The 23,767-nt window shown below is 40.7% G+C and overlaps 1 protein-coding gene across 7 annotated transcripts in view; it reads right to left on the minus strand.

Moving 5' to 3' along the window:
• LOC129360428 (protocadherin-19-like) overlaps positions 1–19,606 on the minus strand; it is a 74,874-nt gene extending 55,268 nt beyond the window's left edge. For 2 of the 7 annotated variants that reach the window (XM_055030636.1, XM_055030635.1), the window contains exons 1-2: positions 16,407–19,606; positions 10,728–11,055 (exon numbers count right to left, since the gene is read on the minus strand). In XM_055030636.1, the coding sequence (XP_054886611.1) occupies positions 10,728–11,055; positions 16,407–18,538 (2,460 nt within the window). In that variant the 5' untranslated portion in view covers positions 18,539–19,606. Of the gene's footprint in view, positions 1–10,727; positions 11,074–16,406 lie in introns of all 7 variants that reach the window. The other 5 variants (XM_055030638.1, XM_055030637.1, XM_055030634.1 and 2 more) reach the window with 3 other exon arrangements.
• Between the last annotated feature and the right edge of the window lie 4,161 nt (positions 19,607–23,767).

Consider the following 23,767-nt stretch of genomic DNA (forward strand, 5'->3'; position numbering starts at 1 on the left):
TTGATTTGTTTCTTAAATGCTTAGATTGGCACAACGTTAAAAACAAAAAACCTTCTTGGGAACACAATTATTCTGGACTTTTTTTTTCTTGGGACTATTTCTGGTTTTCTTTGAAGTGTGAGAAGTTGACTTCAATCTTAACCAGTTCTGTGTTTTCCTAACAGCTATAGAAAATCACGTGTGTAGTGTTCGATCAAACAAAAGTGAAGGAATTATGATTTTATCCTCTTGAAGCATCAAGTTATAATTTTCTTGACTTTTGGTTATAAACTTTTTACTGTGATCAGAAAAGTTTGAAGTTGGTTAACGTGTCTATACACAAAAAAAATGAAAGGATTTTCTTTCCTTTAATGCAATAAATAAATGGAAATTTAACATTCAGATTGTATAATGATCTACTTGCTGACTATGGATTAAGATTCCTAATCTGAAAAATAACTTTTTCTAGTCACTATTCAGATTCTGAGCAATAGATGAAAACAAAAAATCAGTTGCACAGGCCTGTTGTGTTTTCAATGTAATACAAAAGAAATGCTTTTAAAATAATTTAATATTTATTCTAATTCAGTTCCTTCCTGTGGCTCATTTAAATTCATTGAATTACATCCCATTAAATCAAATTGCATTGTATTAAGTTGAACCAAAACATACAGAGGCGGCATGTGGTTGAGTGGTGAAGCATTTCATCAAATTTGTCTTCATGTATAGTTAATGTTTCTGTCTGATATGATACATGTGGCACAGAAACCCAGAGGAAAAACACACAGTTCCTAATATAAAAGCTAAAAATGCCTGAGACGTGGAGTCATCCATCCTTCAGCAGCATCAGCTCCCTTTAAATCTCCCATCCTGCTTTTCTGCAATTATGCATGCGGAAGTTGACATTTAATCTGATGGGAGAAATGCTAACGAACATGCTCCTGCTTCTGCTTTGTTTTAAGCAAAGCAAGCAACAACAACAAACAAAAAAAAAACAGGACACTTGGAAAGGTCACTCTTCCTTGGTGTAGGAGCAAAGGAAAAAGTTTCTGTCCACAGCAAGTATTGGAGTATTGTTAAGCTGAACTGCTTCCCTCCCCCGTTTTCCCCTGCCATTCAAACAGCCAGAGCAGCGGCCCCCGGGACAAAGCCCTGGGAAATCTCCCAACAATAATGTGGCTGCAAGACAGGACACAGAAACACAATTATAATTCTGATATCCATGGATTCTAATTAATACCTTTTCTCCCTGCACATTTGGAGAAAATTAGTTTTGGGCAAACGTAATTGTCATTACGAGTGAACTGTAATTACTTTCCACTGACTTTGTTTACTTTCTTTTTCAAGTTTGGTTGTTTTGTTTCAGCCAAAGGATGAAATGTAAGGGATTTTTTAAATACTTTTATGCACATTCAGGATAAAATAAATGAAGGAGTCCGAGTTTTGTATCGTTTCATGTTCGAGCCCCTGAGAGCAAAGGTAAAAAGCTGCAGGTGCTGCACTGAGCTCAAGCTGAAATGAGATTCTCCTCCAGGTTATGACTTGAAGTTTGTGTTTCTGTATGTATAAGATGACCTTTTCTATGCTCCAATAATGTAAATACAGGCATTTCCTCCACAGCAGCCACATTTGCATGAATGAAAGATGAGATACGTTGTTTTTTATTCTCCTGAAGTCCTAGACTGTCAAAGGTTTTCCTGAGAATATCAACAGAAAGAGGTTCTAACCCCCCTCAGCGCTGTGGTTTGCCGCGGACAAATTTCGCAGCTAAATGTGAGAGAGGCTGCTTATGAGCGCTTCAGCACATCTCAATAAATCTGTGTCGATGATGCATTTCCCCTCCTCTGTGTTGGGACTTGAACACCGAGGGATCTCCATTAAAGAGGAGCAAATGCGTTGTGTTTGTGTTGGAGAGTTTTAATTTGAGAAATAAAAAAACAACAACAACAAAAATAAATAAATAACGCCGCGAGAAACTAATTTAAATGGGTAATTACATCCACGCAGCATTGCTTGCAGGGCTTAACAAGGTACGTAATGATGTGCCCCTTCCCCAGCGATAAACATCATCACTTCGTCCATTTCCTTCTCTCCATTTAGCCTTTTCTCATTTGCGGGTGGACCCATCAACCTATAAGCCCAATACCATTACACCCCTTCTTGCATTTAGATTCGCGTCCAATAAAGACCCTGAAAACATAAATTGCTCGGTGACTGCAGCCATTATGCTGCTATTTTTAGCTGCTCAAAAATCCCCCTTCATTTGACGTTTAATGGGTTTACAAGAAAGCTAATTCTGCCTTTTTTATGGAGCTTTTAAAAGTAATTTAAAGTGTGTTTCCCCTCATTTTGTTGAAATGTTTTTTTTAAATCAAGTAAAATGATCTCAAGAGGAAGGAGGACGATTAAAGCTGATCGGATTTAGCCTTTCTGAAAACATGCCTCCTGATGTTTCTGTTGCAATTCCTTAAGGAAGAACAACCTGTGTGGGGACGTACATTTAGTGTTTATCACATTACAAAAACAAACATCAGTCTAATTTTTTTCAGAGGAAAAGAATGTAAAAGACAAAAGAACATACATATATGGAATTAGAAATGTATACAAATCTGAAAAGTGTGGCATGCATATGCTTTTAGATCCTAAATTGAATTATGAACACAAAATTAATTTCTGTTGCTTTGCAGCAAGAAAGTCCTGGGTTCAAATCCCACCCAGGAGTCTTTCTATATCACAGCAAAAACACAAAATCTTATAAAGTATTTTTGGTCGTTTCTAGTGCAGATATCTTCGTACACTTATAAAAGACAAAACTAACTTACACATAACCTTTCAGCAAGATATAGGAGTAAACAGTTCCTTATTTTTATTTTAAAACAATAGTCGCTCCACTTGCACATGATTTCACTTATAGAAAAACATTTTTCTCATGTTATAAGTGAAATAATCTCCCAGTGGAACAAGTACTTCTTAAAAATTCATATTAAGGAATTATTGACTTAAAACAATCTCCTTTCTTGCTGAAAAGTTATCTTAGTTTTGTTTTATTTCAAGATATTTACTCTAGAAACTAGGCTAAAATATTTGGCATTATTTTGTGTTTTTGCAGCGACAGGGTTTGCATGTTCTCTCCTGGTGCAAACATGTTTTCTCTCTGGGTGCTCCAGCTTCCTCCCACCATTCAAAAATACAACTGTCAGATTATTGGTCTTTATAAAGTGTTCTTATATATTAGTGTTTGTATGATTTTGTGTCTATAGGTTGTTGTTAGCCAGCTTGCTTTATGTTTCTGCTGCACTTGTGATTATTTATTTGGAGGGTCTCTGAGCCATCGCCCTAATCTTAAAATCCCTCCACAGGTTTTAAATTAGCTTTAATGGCCACTCCGAAAACTTTATATTACTTTCAGTCATAAGAAAAAAACATATAGGTATATTTAATATTACTTTTAACCAAATTCAGATGTATGAATAATTTTGGCCGGTACAAATAAACACCCAACACAGAAAAGAAAAGACATAATTGCTTTCCGTAAAGGTCACCATGATTTGTGGAAAATAATCTCGCCCTCATCCAAACACTGCATTTTGCAGAGAGAAATAACACGTTTCAGGCAGCAGGAACACAGGTTGAGAAAAATCATTGCCGTTCTATAAATAGATCTCGCTCCCCACTCCTCGTCTTCCACGTTTCCTCCCTGCAATTTGCCAGGACTTGGCGTTTTCCTTGCCGCGCTCTCCCGCCGTACAATCTGTACGAGTCGAATGCAGTTACGGACACCGGCGGTGACATGCGTACGTCAGCCGCTGTCACTCATGTGTTTTGACTGTTAAGCTCTTCTGGCTGGATGCTCTGATCCTAACAAGAGGGTGGCAACCCAGCGGGCCCGGCTGCTCCTGACTGGCTGCCTGCGGATGTTATGTCAGTTTGTTGTACCTCCGCGACATCGGGGGTGACATGCGGCGTTGTGGGGGTGTTGGCGGGTTGGGGTCAGGGCTATAAAAACCTAACCAAGTGTTAAACCATCACTGCTTGCCAGGGAGCTGAAAACCATCGCGTTGAGTAATGTCACTCAGTCACCCTTGGCCACACCCCTCACTTCGCCTTAAACGTGAAAGGAGGAGCCAGCGGTGGATGATGCGGAGTCCATCACTGTCACGCTGATCATTTGCTGGTGGCAGACAGCTTTATTTCACCTTACAAACAGTGACACTTAGAAAGCGGCAGAGCGTTTTCTAAAATCGCTGCCTTACAAATGACCCCCCTAAATAATTAACAGGTTCGTCTGCTGCTAAATCGGCGCTCATCTGAAGCTTCTGGTGATGAAAGATTATTTGCCAACTGCTTTAAGAAGGAGGAGACTTTAAAGACTGCGATGTACACCTGCGTAGGTTTCCAGATGCTAAAATATATATTAATAACACTCTGAAGAAGATCAAAGACTTCTATAGCTCTTCCTTTATTGCAAAATATTTGTCATGATTAGTCTCTGACGAACTGTTGAGCGATAAGAGGCCTCTTACAGACCTGCATACTTTTAGAAATAAAGCTGATAAACTTATACATTTTTAAAGGATGTCGGTGCAAGCATTCATCCGCAACAAGACAGACGAGAAAAGATGAGAGAAAGAGGAGCCTCTGCTTTCAATTCCTGCTCCTGTCTGTGTTGTTTTTCTCCCAGTTACACTTTCAGCCAGCAGTGATGTCCTCCACTTTATGTCAATCACAGCTTGCTGAAGACAACAAACAAACAAACAAAGCTGAAGCATTTTGCAAGAATCAGTCTGCAAAGATGAAATGAAAGAGAAGCCGGAATAACTTATCCCGACAACTCAAAAGAATCACAATGCTAATATGAGTTTTTTTGTTGTTTCAAAATCGAACATCTGCTGAGATAAGAATGTAAAATATTCATTCCTTTGCAGTGTTTTTACACTCTGTCGTGTCACAATTACAAACTTGACTGTTTTGTTGGGATTTTATGCGACACACCAACACAAAACAGCACATAACAGTAAGTGGAAGGATAAAATGACACTTTTTCTACAAAATGCAAATTGATCCTCCTTTGACTAGGCCATTCTCAATAATAAATACACTTTGGTATCAATGTTCATTCGGCTGCATGTTTTTTCAGCCCATAAATGTTTTTTTTTCATTGTTTCCTTCCATTTAGCTCTCAGCAGCTTCCCTGTTCCCCACAGCATCATGCTGCCACCATCTCGTGACAGACAGCGTTGATTTTTCTGCAGAAAAGCTACATTTTTGGGTTTCTTTTGTCAGAAAAAGTGTGGAAAAAGTGTCTGAATAGTTCTTCAACAAGTTTGCATGTGTCACATTTAAAAAAGTAAAAGTTAGCATTAAAGTTTGATTAGTATTGAAATTCTTTCTCCTGCTTTCGCTCATGTTTATTGATCCAAATAAACATGTGGATCAATAAATGATCCAAATGTCCCTTTTTCATATAAATATCCGTGTACAAAAGCGATATCATGCCTGGAAGTGAATTCATGAGTGAGTGAGTGCGGAGGGGGAGATTGGCACTTTTAACAGATGTGTAGCATGCACTGACAGCATGACATCTATTTTGCATGCTCAATATGACACGTTTGAATGCCCACATGCATATTGTCCCGATGTGAAGCAACAGCCTCAGTGGAACCACTCCCTGTTGTTCCTCCCACGTAAATACCACAAACATCCTTACTCACAAAAAAATATGACGAGCGCCGCCATGTTGACGGATTTGTTTCACTATTTTTTCTAGTCCAGCTGGTTTTAGTAGTTTGAAATCAAAATTATGATTAAAACTCATAAAATGGTCCCACAGTGAGCATCTGGAGGAAGAATGCTCCAGTTGTCAGATAACTTTTACTCGTGGGACTCGGTCTCAGATGAATACTGAACATCCTACACCATGCAGGGCGATCTCCATCCAACGTTTTTATAAATCCACCTGACATCTTTTTCGGATTGATTTATCATCCCTCCAAAGGAAAAATCATGACTCTCTTACCTGAATTATGTTAACTGATATAGTAAAATCGCTGATTTTCCTGCTCTGCTCATTATCAGGATTCACAGGTGTGAGAAGCCTTACTGCAAATTACAAATTCAAAAACAGATTCTAGCCAAAGGCCATTCCTTTACTGTATAATTGTCTCCCCCCCCACCCCCCCAAGAAGTGATTCACTATAATTAAGCCATGGAAGACAGCTTTATTCTCCTGTGAGCATTCATATTAGTGCTTCTACAGGCGGGTCTCACAAACATCTCACAGCTGACGCGTTAAAACACAATGGACAGTCATGTTCAAGAAGGTATCTACAGGCTCACATTGTCATAAGGGACAACGCAATACACACAATGTACCTGCAGGTAGGAAGCCTTCAGGGACACCTGTCATTGTTGTCTTGGCCGACTCTGCTGTGTCTGTGTGCCTTTAAGGGGAAAAGCCAGACTCCAGCTGCTCGGGAATAAGCAGGATGCTCGCTGGCCCACATAAACTAACAACGGAGCACAACTCTGAATTAATCACATACATAAATTAAAAATAAACAAAAAGCTGTATCCTTATTTACATGAGAATAATCACAACCGTCACTGCTGTAGGGACTGTCAACCAGAAAATCTGGTTGCGACCATAAACGGTTGATTTTCGGTTTTATAAACCCTGATTGGCCGATGGGAAGCTCTAATTTAAAAAAAAAGAGAGAAATAGAGAAGATAGGAACAATAATCAAATCAAATACTAAAGAAATCAGGCCAGTTAATGCAGTTAAAGGCATTCGGTGTGGATGCTCCTACTGAGAGAACCTTATCAGAATACCATGAAGAAGCTTTGCTCCAAAATCTGAATACTAGAAGCAAGTTAAAAGGAAACTCTTTTTTATATGTCGAGGCATATCTGCAATTTATTCAGACAGCCAAGAGAGAGCAAAACTTCAGCAGATATGAACATATCACAGAACATCCTGTTGAACTTTTAACCTCTGTCTATAACCGGGTGGACTAGGAAAAGCATTTTGGAAATCTCAGAGTGAAAATAAGGATCTATATCTCTTAGGAATGTTGTTCCCACACTTATAGCAACAGGAAATACTTATGGCCCTGACTAGTTGACAGCTATTAGGTTAATTGGAACAGGAGCAAAATTGTCAATTATTTACATTTATCTATTTGTTTTTTTTAACTGTTTCATGCATAGCTGTTAATGCAAAGGACAGACATCTAAAAGACATTTTCTTGTGGATTTTTATGCTATAAATGCACACAGGCCACTGAAATGGACACTAGTACATCATACAATATACTGCCAACTACTGGCCGTCCCCTGCAAGTACAAGAATTTTTTGTTAAGTCCGATATGGCAGACAGTCGAAAAAGCAAAGAAAATCCAGTCCCTCCTTCTACTGTAGAAAACTCTGGTAGGCAAAAATAATATCAAGTAATCCATAAAGACTAATACTACTGATGTATTTTACAAATACCAACTTTGTGTTTGGAGAAAATTCCAATTGATCACAAAGAAAAAATAAATTTTTGTTTTTCGGCCTTAAAAAAAAACTTATGGAAAAAATTCTGACAAAGGATCATAAGTCGTGCCTGAAAGGATCAATATTAAATTTATTATGATTTTGATTTCATCATCTTGATGTCTGAAGTGGATTTCTAGTATTTACACTGAGAAGACTATCACAAAAAGATGAGTTAAAAGTAGTTAAAAATGAGTCGTGTATTTTTAAGGTTTCCCTCAGGCTGAATTCACATTTTTAGAGGTACAAAGGATGGAGTCTAATCACAACCAGACCATCACTGGTGTCCTAACCAGTCAAAGGGATTTGGGTCAAGAACCTACGAGGTCAAGTGGTTTCAAATCCAAACAACGAAGCCATTATCAGCTGTTCCACCGCTGCTGTTTGTTTGTTCTATAAATGGTACTGTAATTAAACTGAGCACATTTTTTATTCAAGAGCCACATCTGTACATACCGGATGCTTCTGTCTCTTGCAAATGTCACAGTGGGGAGGAGGGAAAACAGTGACAACTGGTGTAGTGCGGTCGCTCCGTTGGAGGCTGAGGCGTGCTCCTGCTGCCACTCTGCACGTCTCCCGCACACATAGCTGCTTTTCTCAGGCCAGATAAAATGTGCACAGACTGGGTCAAAGAGATGTTTGTCAACATCAAGTGTAAGAAGGAGCGAGGTGGAGGCTGCATGCTAAGCAGCTCCCGCCTCTATCGAAGCCAATCAACTGGCCCTTAGAAAATGAGAAAACGTGGACACCTGGCACTAAGACTCCAGCTTCACCCTCCTTATCTGTCTATCTGCCCTCACGCCGCTCCATCAAGACAACGACGAGCTTTGCATAATGAATCATCAAAATCAATCTCCTCTCCTATTTGCCTTCCTCTTCTCTTTTTCATTAGCCGCCACAAATAACGGGACTCCTAATCCTGAGTCTAAAGCAGTTTTATTGGATGCTTCAGCCACAGACGTGCAACATTGCAAGCATTTTTTTTTTCTGTCTTTGAGTATCAAATATTTAGTTAGTTGGCTGTGAAATGGTGGAGATGATCTGCAAAGGTACACAGCATGTAATACTTTAGGACTTGTTTGTTGTTTACTTCAGTGCTGGTCATTACATCCCCTCACTTTTTCCTCCTTTGCTGTTTCTCAGGCACAACTTTTTGCAGGAAAAAGGAAGCATTTTGTTCCTGCTTTGATAGTTTACTGTGATGAAACGTGTTATATTTACCAGCAGGAGTTAATAAGGTTTGAGCAGGAGGTCCCACTCTGTCCTATTTTATTTTACCCAAATAGGAACTGGGACCAAAATGAATGGGGAAATTCCAGCCGGACAATAAATCAATAAAATATATCAGGACCGACATGTGATCAATATTAACAGATAATTCATCTGATGAAATATTCAATATTCAATGGGAGATATAGGCAGAGAAAGGGTTTCATCTTCTCAAAAGGAGCTAAATGAGGTTATCCCACCAGTCTGTCGGTACTGCAGATATTTAAAACCGAAAACGAACCGATAATCATCAATATCGACAGTTATCAATATAGACTGATATGAAACGCCAGGTTATTCAGCCATGTCATTCAGCCCTAGGTTAAGTAGACATTTTCTGAAGGTCGTACACAATTGAATAAAGTTAGAAGAGAGATTTTACCACTTTATGACAAGAGAAAATGCTCATTTAAGAAGAAAAATAAATTGATATACAATTGTACGAACACCTAAGTTGGAACACTTCTTATTTTTCTACACTGTTTGCCTCTTAATAATTGACCAGTTTGCTTCCTGGGTCAAATATGTTCTCCATTATTCAATCCAGCCAACTGGACAACAGGTGGGAATCTCCCTCCTTTTGTAAAGCGATTCTGACAATGACACTGCAGGATACCCTGACCCACCATATAAATAAAACATCCACTGACCACCACAAAGTAATACCCCAAAAACAGCATCTTATCCCTCCCACCTGTGCTATTCCAGCCCACTCGCTCATCCAGAGTGGCTCAGACAGGCCCAGTAAATCAGCATGCCTGTAAGTAGGTCTCATTGACCCCTCAGTGTCCAATAGCGCCTGGATCTCTCTGGATCATCCGCTCAATATATCAATATCCATCCTGTTTCTTGTTTTAAGACCCCCACTCCCAAGCCAACACACCCCACTCTCCCCACACTGAATGTCAAGCGGAGATTGGACTCATCAATTTCAGGAATGTGTGTGTGTGTGTGTGTGAGGTGGAGCTTTTTGTATGAGTAAGTATGGCACATAAACTCATAAAAACACATGGCCTAATGCACTTTCCCTCTCTTTCAGACACACATAAATGTCCCAATGCCCTATGAGAGAAATGGGTCAAGAAAAGAAAGAGGGAGATTGCAAAAAGAATCCAGTAGACAAGTTCATACATGCAGAAATCAATAAACTAAAGATCAGTGGCTCGGCATACACCTGTCAGCTTGAATAGTCAGACTTTTACTGCTCTGCCGGAGCAGCGTGTGGTACGAGGGGGCAATTCGAGCGGCCATGCGGCAAACGCTGCAGCCAATCGGACGACTTACAGAGTCAAGCAATGATTACTCTTTCTGTTAGCCCCTGAAATGATGTGTGGAGGAGCTGATTAGCCGAGTCTATACATCTGGCAGGTGCACAAACTCTTGCTCGTTTTGCAGAGGCTCAGCACACACCCAAACATGGAGAGATAGAGACAGAGAGAGAGAAAGAAAGAAGGAAAGATCAAACAAGGGAACAAAGAAAAGAAAAGAAGAAAGAAAAGGTAAACAAGTGCAGTTAGAGAGGCCAAATATTCCATTCTTGTCAGGCCTCCAGATTGTGCTTAGCAAAGCGTTCTGATCACAGGTCAGCTCCAGCCTTCAGGCACCTTGAAATGCCTTGAAGGATTCCTCTCTACTGACACATTGCCATTTTGAATAACTCAGCTTTTCCATCAGCAACAAATATTTCCCTGACACAATGTGCTTTGACGCAACTGAACGCCAAATATGTCTAGACAATAGGCTGTGTTGAGAGAGAGCTTTGCTTTGTTAGAGTCTAGTTTGACCAAAGAGACCTTACAATCACACTTGATGAAAAACTAAACGTTCAAAGTTATTTTCTTGCCGCTACATTGCATTAAATCAATTTTCTCCTTCTTTTACCCCTGACAGGCAAAGGCAGTCCAGCCAAAGATCAAGGACATAACACATTGGATTGTATCTCACCTCTGGCAGTGGCATGCCGTTGATGATGAGGTCTGGCTGCTGGTGACCCTGCCCTGTGAACGAGTGCTGATAGCCGTGGTTGGGGGCCGCATTGCGTGAGTTCTGGTTCTCCACGTTGAGGAAGGTGCTCTCGGAGCGCCTGCAGCCCAGTGGCAGGCTCTGCTGGTGGTAGTCGAAGTAGTTGAGCGAGGAGGTGAGAGATGAGCAACTCACCACATTCATCTTGTCTGTCTCCTCGACGTCTCGCGGCACCAGGCGGATGTCGTTCTTGCTCAGCTTCTTCTTCTTGCTGGATTTTTTCTGGTTGCCGTAGGAGTACTCCGCCACCCTGCGCAAGTAGAAGAAACTGAACAGACTCAATAAAGCAGTGCTCTGTCTTCCCCAACCAAGCCCACACAGTCAAAGAGCCTCGGCCCCGTCATGCTGGGTGGGGTGCCAGACGAAAGCTCATAGCCAGGGCCAGACTTAAAGCTGCTGCTGTTTTCTCTCTTGGCCTGTTGGTGATGTATTAAAACACGAGGAAATGAAGTAGATTCTTTGTAGCATAAAGTGATTTAGGAAATATGAGTGTTGCTTTTTGTGCTTCTATTCTTAAAGGTGTGCATGTATTGGGATCAAGGGTGAGTAATTCACTGTGGCGCTGCATCAGGACAAGGTATGTTACTTTAGCTGTAGCCTTAAACACTCTTCTTTTTTTCTTTATAAGGAACTCGTACTTTTACATCAAGATAGAAAAAGTACAGATAAGTACTTGCAGAAAACAAGTAAGTTTTCTGCAAGTAAGCAGAAAACTTACTTGCAAGTTAGTTTTGACTTTAGATATTTAACTTAAACGCTAAATTGAAAATACTTCATACGATTTTGTGTTTTGCAGCGCAGTTGATGAATTGATTATTTAAATCAATGCTCTATGAATATCCCTAGATAGTCAGATAATTTATTTGCCAAATTACTCTGAAGCATTAGATTCAGTTTAACTTTCAAGCTTCCCATGCTAGTATATTTTCATCAGCACAGACAGTGTTTGCATAGCTTTATATGAGATTAAAAGTTTTTTTAAAGGGTTATTGCTCCAATCTTTGAGGTATACTGTGACATGGTAGCTTGTTTTATCTAATAAATTATGTACACTACAGTGTTAAATGCCTTGTAAGTTGATGCTGTAGCATTGTTTACCAAAGGCATTGTGTTTTCCTTGCTCTTGAATTGCAAAAGCACGATGCGGTATTTGAGATGGTACAAGTAAACTGAAATACACACAGCCACAGAAATATAGACATACTCCAGGGCTGCACATTATTAGAACTGCCACAATGTTTCAGTTTGTTGGATTTCTTTTTCATTGCAAGCCTTCTTTTGTTTTGATGTATTTCAGAGGCCTAGTTTACTGATACTCACTTGGATACTTTACCAGTTTGGGTACATTTTTGTATGGAAGTAGACATTCCTACAAATGGTGCCATCTTTACAAGAAACCTCTTAAAAACGTCAAGTACAAAGATTGTTTCAGAAACACTATTTAAATGTGGACAAAGCCGAGAAAGACTCAGTCAACGTTGCAACCGTGTATTTCTGCTTCATAAATATGCAAAATGATTTATTTTTCTCCAACTTCTATACAGTTAAATATTTATAAACCAGAGCCTGCAAAGCTTTTTGTTTTGTTTTAGAACCTTTATATATTTTGGAGATAAATGTTCATAAACCACTCAAATCTCTCACAGAATTTAATTCAAATAAATATGATGTTTTGAATTTCTACTGTATTTCTACTTATTCTGGTTATGATCTCCTTTAGGGTCCAGTTACAAAATATGACACATTTTGAGCCCTGATCAGACCCCAGTTACTGAGTGACCTCCTGCTGACATGTATAATTTATTGCAGTCATATAACCTAATTTCCTTCCTCTAGACCACAAGAATTACTTTAAATTGTTGGTTGTCAAAATAGGCCTGAAATGTCATTCTGGAAGGCACAAATTTATACGTGGTTGGCAGATGGCTCCATTTCTTACCCGAAGTAGTCGGGTACGAAATCAGCAAAGCTGCAAAGGCACAAAATGGCAATGAAGAAAAATTACTAGCACTCCCTAAACACCTTTAAAATGATGTGTACCTATTACTCTGTTGCAACAATCGTGAAGTAAAAGCAACCTGTGTGGACAGGACACCAAGGCTGGCTCTGGCCCATTTCCTCCTAAAATCCGGCCCTGTGCGAGTGTGAAACGGCACACAGAGGTGACCCACCACACCCGGCCTGCAGTGAAGCCGTCGTAAATGTTTGCTAGCATTTGCATGCTCAACAATCAACATGTCACAAACAGGCTGAAAATGCAAACATGCCAAAACCACAGAAGCAAAACAAAAAGGAACACACTGAACCTGAGAAGCACCACCGGTGTATGCAATCATATTCAGAGCACAGAACACTCACTGATTCCAGTTTTTCCTTTCATTAGCAAGCAGGCCCACAAGCAATATAGAAAAGCAAGAGAACTGCAGATTCAAATTTGTTCAACGGCTCTCTGTGACTTCTGCAAACTGAAGCTGAGCATTTTGACTTTAATAAGAGCAAATGAGCAGCAGAGCTATGCTTTATCAAAGGATGCTCAGATTGGGGGAAATGTCTACTCTTTGCAGAGCCTTGCAGTTTTTCCACAGAATAACAGATGTTAAGTAGTCCAGTGATGACTACAGCCCTCACAGGACATATTTACCATCATGTCTGGTGTTTTTCTTTTTTTTTTTGTTGCTAATTTTACTTTACAATCTCTACTGACTCAAACTCTGAAAGGTAGAATCTAACTCGATAAGATAATCCCTGTGGCTTATGTCCTTTATTAGAGCCATAACAAGGATAGAGATATCTGTGAAATTGCAATCTCTGTTCCTGTCACTTTCTGAGATTTCTCTGCTCTACTCACCCCCACTGGTCTTTGGTTTTCACCCCAGTGCAGCACCAGGGCTATCACTTTTTTGTTTGTCTTTTCATTTGTGTCTTGTTACAAGCACATGACCTCAATCAGCTACTTCTTGATGCAGAGGGAAGAACTTGGAAAATACAACATCTCTCCTTCGTTTTCGCATCCTTCGTTTTCACGTTCTCTCCGCTTTATGCCCAAATCGAAATCTTGGAAGAGAGAACTTCAGAGCGAGACAGACTGACAGAGGACAAGCAATAAATTGGAGATAACTGCTCCTCATATTCGAGGTGGTGACTGAGAAGCAGAGCACATCAGCACTGATTAAAGCTCCCAGCAGGGAGACGGGCTCACAATGGGAGAGAGGAAAGTACTGGGAGCAGTTTTGAATTTTGAATTTGTTTGTCTGTCACTGTGCCTTCGCTGCACAGAATGTATGAGTGACATTTAAATAAGAGCAAATGTTTTTAATCAAGCTGTAACTTCACAGATTTTTTTCCCCTCTATTTTCAATCAAAGCTAATTCAAAATTACATCTGGAAAAGTATTTTTAGTCAGACAGGAAAGATGACTTCTCCGGGTCAACTCTCAAATGTGGAGCAGCAATCATTTCTGATGCTTTCCGTCAAGAAACACTTAATTTCCATATCTAATCTTGTCAGCTGAAAACATTTGGGAAAAAGAAAACTTTAAATCAGTACAGTAGAAATAAAAAAAATTTATTACTATTATGCTCATTTTTCTGCATTTCTTCTCCTTTTAAAAATAATGAGGTGAACCTCAAATCAACAAAATTATGTCAGGAACAAAATACGACTATAGCTTCAGGTTAAATTCTCAAATCCAATCTATATGTAAATTTTACAGTCGTAATGTGGCACATGCAGGGAAATCAAAGCCAGAGCTGATGCTCAGATTGATGAAGAAAACACAGTTCGCAGAAATGCATCAGAAGAGGGGGGAATAATCAGCTGCTTTTATCCATAAACCTGCCTCCTAACAGTTCATGACTCTGATGTAACTGATGATATCTTCTAAGGCACAAGCCTAATCTCCTACATTTATTTTAGAGTAGCTCCTTCTGATGTGCCTTGATGAAAACAGAGGGGAATCGGAGTAATCCTGGAGGACTGTCCATAATCACAGCAGATTAAAGCTGATAACAGCCAATCAGCCACGGTGGACGTTAAATAATAAATGTCCCGGACTGCCATTGAGGCAGCAGGACGTTAATTGTCCGGCAACACATCCGCAAATTGAACATGACAGTCGAACCGTCGTATTTATGAGTCAATTGGTTACAATGGAAGGATTAAATCCATCAATCACCGTTTGCTTTAATGCAGAACAGTGGGCCTCAGCAGAATGTGTCTGATTTAAAGCAGTCGGGTTCATTTAGGTCTACTTCAGCTGTGGAGCCGAGAAGGGAGAGAGAGGAAAGGGAGAGGAGGGGGAGAAACGATCTGCAGTCCTCACATACAGGGCCTCTACATGCTGCATGATAGAAAAGCAATGCACTGTCAACTGGCACAATGGCATTCACACACATTCCAGGGTTCCTACACAGTCTGGAAAAGTCAGGATTTTCATTCATCTAAATATTTAAAATGCAGTTTCTGGGAAAAAAAAAAAGAGGAATTTTTTCATCAATTCATACATTAATGCACGTTTGTTAAAAATCAAGACAAATTATTGCACTTCGCCTTTCTTTTTTTTTCTACTACACCCTCTTAGATAAGAATTTGATACTGAATCTGCCATTTCTTAAATGGGGTGGAAACCTTTTCTTAGTAAACAAAAAGATAGTCCACATCACCAGCTGTGATTTAAAATATCTGTAGATAATGTAGGACAACTTAAGCCATATTTGACAGGTTGTACTGACAAAGATTTTTGCCAAAATTAAAACTAAAACAGCCCTCAGACGCATTATTTTACAGAAAATAAAAGCCAATTAGGTACATATGTTGTGATAAACTCCCAGACTTTGTAAAAAAAAAAAATCTGGAGTCTGATTTTAAAATTGACAAAGTTTGGCTGAGAACAGACATCATTCCTGCTTTCATGATCTAAAATATTCTTAATTTTTGAAAAATAAAGAGCTTTTTGCATTCATAGCAGCCATTTGACTGGATTTCCACTTGGATCTTCAGTTTGTGAATTGGGTTGTTTTTCTGGAATGTGGAGGAACATTTTGTACTCAAGATTTCCACATATAATGTTACAAGAATTGTTGAAACCAGTCATAGTTTATTTTTCATATGGCTCACCACCCAGGGTGCTCTCCTGTCAGGGGCAGCACGAATGATTCATCAAAATCACATTCATATATTTCTGCCCTGAACATATTTTTAATTGCTATTTCCATTTTCCTTCACCTGTGTTGGAATGAATACAGAGTAAAAATGACTCTAAAGTATGTATCTGTTAAGACTCTGCTTAACTAAAGTTTTTAAGGTAAATTTATTTTATTTTTTATGTCAAGCTGAAAATATTAAATATATAAATCAAATCTGAAATTAATTACATAAAATATTATTTTCTTAAAATCTCACACAGAAAGTGCTTTTGTAATGTTTAAGTAGTTTGAGAGCAACATAAAGATTGGGCCCGAGGGATCCGGTTGCCCAGGGCCCCTTTCATATCAGAACCGCCACTGGCTGAACTATTTATAAATTTGAATAAAGAAAAAAACAAAGAATTTTGAAAAATTTGTAGGAACCCTGACATTCACATGTTCTGTGTTCATTCAGTACCTGCAGTTGTATGTCCGGATCTCCTTGTTGTCCCTCTTGCATTTGACCGCCACAAAGATCATGGTGATGAAGAGGATGGCTGCAATGGAGCCCAGGGCGATGATGAATATGAGAGACAGGTTGACGGGTCCGATGGTCTCTTGGGCGTTCAGATCCGGAGAGAGGTACACCACGATGTAGGCCGAGGCAGAGAGGGAGGGTTTGCCATGGTCCCTGGCCACCACTGTGATCTCATAGGTGGACTTGGCGTTCTCCCCAAACATCCTGGTGGAGCGCACCTCTCCATTCACCTGGTCGATCTCAAAGAAGGCCCTATCGCCCTCTGAGATGGTGTAGGTCAGCCGCCCGTTCTCCCCTTCATCATAGTCATCAGCCTTCACCTGGGTCACCATGTACCCCACCCCGGCGTTCCTCGGGATGGAGACCTCCGCTGTACCGTTGACCAGCGGGGGGTTTGTCATCACAGGCGTGTTGTCGTTGACGTCCAGCACCACAATGCGAACTGTGGCGTTGCTGGACAAGGAGGGGTTGCCGTTGTCTCTTGCCAGAACTTTGAAGTCAAAAGTCCTGGTGTATTCATGATCGAATGATCTCATGGAGTAAATGCGGCCTGATGGGTTTATGCTCACGTATGTGTTTACATCCATGTGTTTAATCTCACCAGGGACTATAGAGTAGGAGACTGTGCCATTCATGCCCAGATCTGGGTCCTCTGCTGACACAGCCAGCAGACAGGAACCTGGGAGGTTGTTCTCCATCACCATCTCTTGATAGTGTGGCTTTAGGAAGTGTGGCGGATTGTCATTCTCATCTGTGACTTTGACCACCAGAGATTTGGTGGCGCGTAGCTGAGGGATGCCGCTGTCCTCTGCCTGGATGGTCAGGTTGAAGGTGTCCTTCTGCTCTCTGTCCAGCCTCCCGTCGACCAGAATGGTGGAGAAGCTCTCATACTCTTGCAGCCTGAAGGGAACATTGCCCTGCAGGGTGCACTTCACTTTCCCATTGGCCCCCGAGTCCTTATCTGACACCCTCACCAGCGCAATCACATACCCACGCTGCGCGTTCTCACTCACTTCCACCATCTCTGTGTTCAGCGAGAGCAGGCTGATCACAGGTGGGTTGTCGTTCGTGTCCATCACGTTCACTGTGACTTTGCAGTGAGCCGGGATGGAGTTGGGACCCAGATCTTTGGCCTGGACGTCGATCTCATAGATCTGCGTGGTCTCGTAATCCAACACGCCGTTGACCGTGATGATCCCCGTCCTGGGGTCAATTTTGAAAGCCTCCCTCGTTTTCTCGGTGACGTAACTGTTGAACGAGTACACAATCTCTCCATTAGTGCCCTCGTCAGGATCCGTGGCGTTCAGGTCTATGACTAATGTGTTGACGGGGGAGTTCTCCATCACATTCACCGTGTAAACCGGCTCGTCAAAAACGGGGTTGTTGTCATTCGAATCTATCACTTTAATGTTTAACTGGACCGCGCCTATCTTCGGAGGGTCTCCTCCGTCCTCTGCACTGATTTCATACGTATAGTGGGACTGGGTCTCTCTGTCTAAAGATTTCTGCACAACCAGCTCTGCGATCTTGGATCCGTCCCCTCTAGTTTTTATTTCTAGCCCGAAAAGCTCGTTCGGGGTGATGGAATAGGACTGCACTCCAAAGATCCCCGAGTCCGGATCGCTCGCACCCTCTAGGGGAAACCTGGTACCAGGGGATGCGTTCTCGGAAATTTCTATGTCAATGTGGCTCGTCGGGAACCGGGGCGCGTTGTCGTTCAAATCCTCGATTTCAACTTTGATTACGCAGATCTCCATGGAGTTTGACATCACTTCTAGGGAAATAATGCACTTCGGGTTCTGTCTGCAAACTACATCCCGATCTATCTTCATCTGGGTTGTAAGAATCCCGGCCGGACTGAGTTCCACCCATCGCGGTTCTGAATTGGAAATAACCCTCAAGTAAGGAGGCTGCGGCGCAATCTGAAATCCCTGCATGAGCGCGTCCCTCGTAACGTTCCCAATCACCGACCCGGGCTTCATCTCCTCGTTTATTCCATATTTCAGGTTGATAACAGCCTCAGTTCCGACCCAGAATAAAAGGAAAACGGAGGCTATTTGTATTAATTCCATCTCCAGGGCTTGCTGTTGAACCTGTTGAGTTTTTCTGAAGAATTACGCACAAGGATGCGCGTCAAAAATAGGAGAGAAAAACGCGCAGATAAATCATCTCTTAAAGAAAAGAAAAAGAAACTAAGTTTGATTGAATGTCTCTTCTATTTGCAGTCAATGAGCTCTAATTCTAACAAGTGCCTATTTGATTCTTCTCAGGCAGAGCACATCCTCCGGTCTGCTGCAGCGGGAGAAACACTGAGCGCGACAGAATAGTGAAAACATGCTGAATCTCCTTACAGTTGGGATTTAGCCGTGGAAATCCGCGCAGCTCTCAAAGAGCAGAAAACTGACCTTACGCACGCTTCATATGTTAAAGTGTTCATTTTTTCAAGAGAGCGAAAGGGAGGAGAAAAAAATACTGCAGAGACTCAAGTCCGCAGAAATCTTTATCTTTCGCGCAGATGGAGCGATGTGGCTGAAAAGTCTGTGTGAATTTCACCGCCCCGACCTGACAGGGGGTCGATATTCAGGTCGTCCTTTTCTTTGGATAAAAATAATCACTCTTTTTAATTAGAAGCAGCTATTTTTAAAAAAATCCTCTTGAAAATTGCATCTCAATAAAAAAAAGATCTTCAAGCAAGGAAATGTTCAACAGTCCGGATATCTTTTTGCGTAAAAGGGGTGCAGTTGAAGGAATGTCTCATCACATCACTCAAACTCCCGATTACCTTTTAATTTCCAGCAGATTTAGTCCTTCTTCCAACCCCCTCCTCAAGTCTTCAAGCTTCCACTTCCTAATTAATTCCCTCTCATCTCACTTGGAAAGGCTAAAACAGATCCCAGTCAATAGTCCAGGCGCACAAAAAGAGAAAGAAAAAAAAAATCCGCTGAAAATGCAGCCAGTTGGGATGAGGCGATGCCAGAGCTTACTGTACGTTCAAAACGCATCTTATGTGTGGCTGCAGAGAAACTGAAGCACTGTAGCCTATATCCAGCCTGACTGAGGCAGAGAGAGGGAGGGAAAAAAAGAAATCACCACTCGTTGCCAGTAGGCTGTCTAGTTGACTCCAACAAGCGCTCCTCTCGCTTCGCTGGTGCACACTGGCAGACGCGCAGCTCCGAGCTGAGCGCTCAGTCTCAGGACCCGCAATCCCCTCAGCCAATCAGGGGTTACTCAGGAGGGCCGGAGCTGCTGGTGGGTGGGGCGAAGTAGAGCAATGAAACGCGGCCAACTACCTGTTCTCCTGCAGATGGAAGACTCTACAGGCAATTATGGCGTACACGTTAAACACGAAATTAGATGGTCGTTAGGGCTGCTTCCAGAAGTATAGTTCTGTGGGGACGTGGGGGGGCATCACCATGGGAGTGGATCTCTGAGAGGGATTTCACGGGGGCCCACAGCAGAGAATAAACAGAGAAACAGAGGAACCGTGTTTTTAACGCAGCAGAGACGCAGAGGAGAGGTTACGAGGGGTAACTTTCCAGAATTTGTCTCGTTTTCTCTTCTGCAACAAGCACCATGAATCTTTTTCTAGTCCCATTTTCCACCGTCAAGCTTCACCAGTGACGCACTGTTTTCGTCATTTTTAAAAAAGTTTGTGGACCTCTGAGCTGGTGGTATTTGCCAAACTAGAGAATAATAAAAATCCAGGTCATCGTGGTGTTTTATGGGACTCTGAAAAGAATTGGATTTGAGGTCATTGTTTTGATTAAACTAATAATTCAGGATGTAGGAAGTGAGGCAGTAATATCCCTACAGAAGAAAACTTTTTCTCCTCTTTATTATAAATCCAGATTTGTTGGACTTGGAGGTGGAAAACCTGACAGAGACACAAGACCAAAACTATTTTTCTAACTATGGACGTCATGTTTGCATCACATGGATATTTACACAGAAACTAATGATTATTAAGACTGGAAATAAAACACTGGTGCAGCACCAATGACCTTCCTGAGGGAAGCAAGCGGTAAATGTAAAATATTTCTGGTAAGAGAAAATGTCTGACAGAAAAAGTACATTGTTAAAAAGCAATATTTTAACTGGTGCTAGAGGGAGCTCTATTTTACTGACTTTTATGCAGTCGTACATTTCTATCAAACGTTTTACACGCTGAAATTTTAGGAAGTGTTCAATAGAAAAAGATTTTTAGTGGCACTTCTATTAAATCCCTGTCCAACGTACAAATGATAACGCTTTAAAGTTCAGAAAGTAGCACCAAAAATGTTTATTTTAAGTGATCCAAATGCCATGCTAGCACTAAATTTTATATTATAAACACACACATTCTGTCCCAGAATGTGTGTTGCTTAGCCCTGACATTAAGGACTTTCCATTATTCATTAAAGTGTGGTTTAGCAGTCATGCATCAGGAAGAGGATCCCAGTTAAAGTGGATGAACTAATAAACAATTGCTATTTCTTCACCGATAAAAATTAAGGTGTGCAAGATGAATATTGCATCCTGAGCATCAGCTTTGTTTGGTTATGCTTCGGGTCACAAGGCATGTTTTATGCACCAGGACTTTTTTAGGTTCTCAAAGACTTTTCATAGCATTCAATGATCATTTGTGACATCACATAGTAATAGAAAGTGGAAATATGTTTCTCTGCAATTTCACAGACTTCACTTCTCAGTTTTTACATTTTATAATTTTAAGTATAATAAAATGTTGCTTTTATTCACACTTCAAAAGCAGGCTCATTAAATACAAATATGATATAGATTTCACCAGGGTATCCCTGGCAGGTTGACCTATTTTCCATATTTCTGGCTTGTATTTTTTTTTTTTATCCAAAGATTTATTTATTTATTTATTTTATTATTAATTTGAATATTACAAATTTCATTGCTTTTAATTTGGCTATTTACAAACTTTAGCTAATTATCATTTAGAAGTAGGCTCTTCCTTAAACATAACTACACATTTGAAAGTGTAAAGATGTATATTCTGGATTAAGCAGACTTGGGGACCCCCTGCTGGTCTGGAGGACCAAAGCAGCTGCATGGTTTGCCTTGCTTTGGGCCGGCTGAGATGGGAAAGACTTGTCACCGCTCCTCAAATGTTTTTCATCACATGTTTGAGGAGGCCTCATGGTGTTTGATGTCGGTCTTTCCGGTTAAACCCGACTGAAAAAGACAGTTGAGAATGAACTTCCTGTGACCTTCTGAATGTCAAAGTCAAGCATGAGCCTGTTGATTACAACTGTCTTTATATCATTTTACACCATTCACATGATGATATGGTTACTTGTTTATTGCAGCCCAACTTAAGCTGCAATAATGAGACAACTACCAATATAATGACTGAATAATAGATATGGATTAAGTTTCCATGTTGGAAAGAAATATTGACAAATCAATAAAGCAGGTTTTAAAATTACATTTAGAAAGATTTTCCAATCAATAAGGCATTTGAGCTCCACTCCAAATAGTTTGCTGCTTTAGGATAACATAGAGTCAACCTGCGACCTGCTTCATTAAGGCTATAATTAGCTTCTCTCATATAAAAATAAATATGCTTCAGTCAGTATATGAAAACGCTTGTTATTAAGTTAATAAAGAGGAGAGTGCTGACCTACAGACTGGAGCTCATCATCATAATAAAAGGAACAACACATCAATTAGGTCATTATTCAAAGCGACCCTTCTCTCTTATCTGCGTGTAATTCAGGCCGACGTTATGGCTGCGGCTCTTTGTGATGTGCGCAACCACCATGCGCTCCACGCGCCAGACCATTCAAGAAACAAAACAAAACAAAAAAAAAAACATCGCAAAGGCAATGAGAGAGAAAAAAATTAAACTGAAAATTAAGTTCTGCACATACTGCGTCCTCTTTCCTTGAAATCTCACTTCTCCTCCTCAGATACACTCGCTAACAGCTGGCTTCTTTTCTTTGTTGCGCACACAAACCCACGCACACACACACACACACGCGCGCGCGCGCGCGCGCGCGCACACACACACACACACACACACACACACACACACACCCTCCCGCTTCCCTGCACCCACCCTGCTCGCTCCTGTCGGGAGGCAGGCCGATTTCAAAGTCACAAGGGTGACACCTAGCGTCCGCAGCCGCCGCTCGGTTCTGTTAGTCCAGGTTGTTCATCTCACCCCCCAGACTCCTTCACCCCGAAGGAAGAAAAACAAAAGAAAAACTAATTCTCCATCATCCTGGAGAATAATAATGACGCACATCAGCTTCCTTTCTCTGTTGAAACAGAATCTTCATTTAGATCCCAATCAATATTCTGTCAATGACGATCATTCAGGCTCTGAGCCTCATCCGATCATTGCTAATCAATCGTGATTGGGTTCTAAATGAAAATGATATCATTTTTCGGGAAAATGGAGATGTTTGTTTTTAACTTCTTTTATTTGTAGAAGCTCAAATTGAGCCAGAGCATTAATCACTACTAAACAAAAACTCCATTACTTAAAAACTATCTGCACCACAGTCTATTTATTTACTTATTGTAGATTACTGAAGTGAGAGCAAAAGCAATATCTGTGTCTAAATCTGAAATGTGTGGCATGCATTTGGGGAATCAAATGCATGCCACACAGATATGCATTTGCTGCCATTGCAACTGCAAAAATGGGGATTTGCATATCTGCTTAGGCTGAACTGTGAGCATCAGGTACTCCCAACATTCACCATAAATCCTTATTTTTGTGGCTGGAACACATTGTATCCCTGGAAGGTAAATCTCTGCTCCGATCTAAAAGTCGAGTCCAACCTCACACGTGTGTTGTTTTCACGGTTAGTTTTCCTGCACACATAACCAACAGTTCAGTTTTAGTCTAATCTGATCAAACCAGTTCGCTTACACATTTTATATGTCTTTTTATTTCTTTCAACAAAAGCTTTTCTTTTCCCCACCTTTTTAGAAACACTTGTACTGGTTTCCTGTCAACAGTTTATCCCACCTGAGCTGTGGATCTGTGCAGCTCCAAACCTAAACCTACTTTATCCCTGACCTGTCTGCTGCGTTCCCTCATCATCATCATCATCATCATCATCATGAGCGATATGGACTTAAAGGTTTATTGTGTTAGCTATAAAAGTATGACTAAGAAGTCAAGTCAAGTTCATTTGTATGGTACATTTCAGCAATAAGCCAGTTCAAAGTGCTTTACATCTTAAAAAACATCACATCTATTAACCTATAAACAACTTATTTAATAGGCAGTTGTTTGGCCGTGACTGCATGACAGCAATCATAACTCAACACAAATACCG

The sequence above is a fragment of the Poeciliopsis prolifica genome, unplaced genomic scaffold (genome assembly GCF_027474105.1).
Source record: "Poeciliopsis prolifica strain line A6 unplaced genomic scaffold, Auburn_PproV2 SCAFFOLD006, whole genome shotgun sequence".
Taxonomy (NCBI): domain Eukaryota; kingdom Metazoa; phylum Chordata; class Actinopteri; order Cyprinodontiformes; family Poeciliidae; genus Poeciliopsis; species Poeciliopsis prolifica.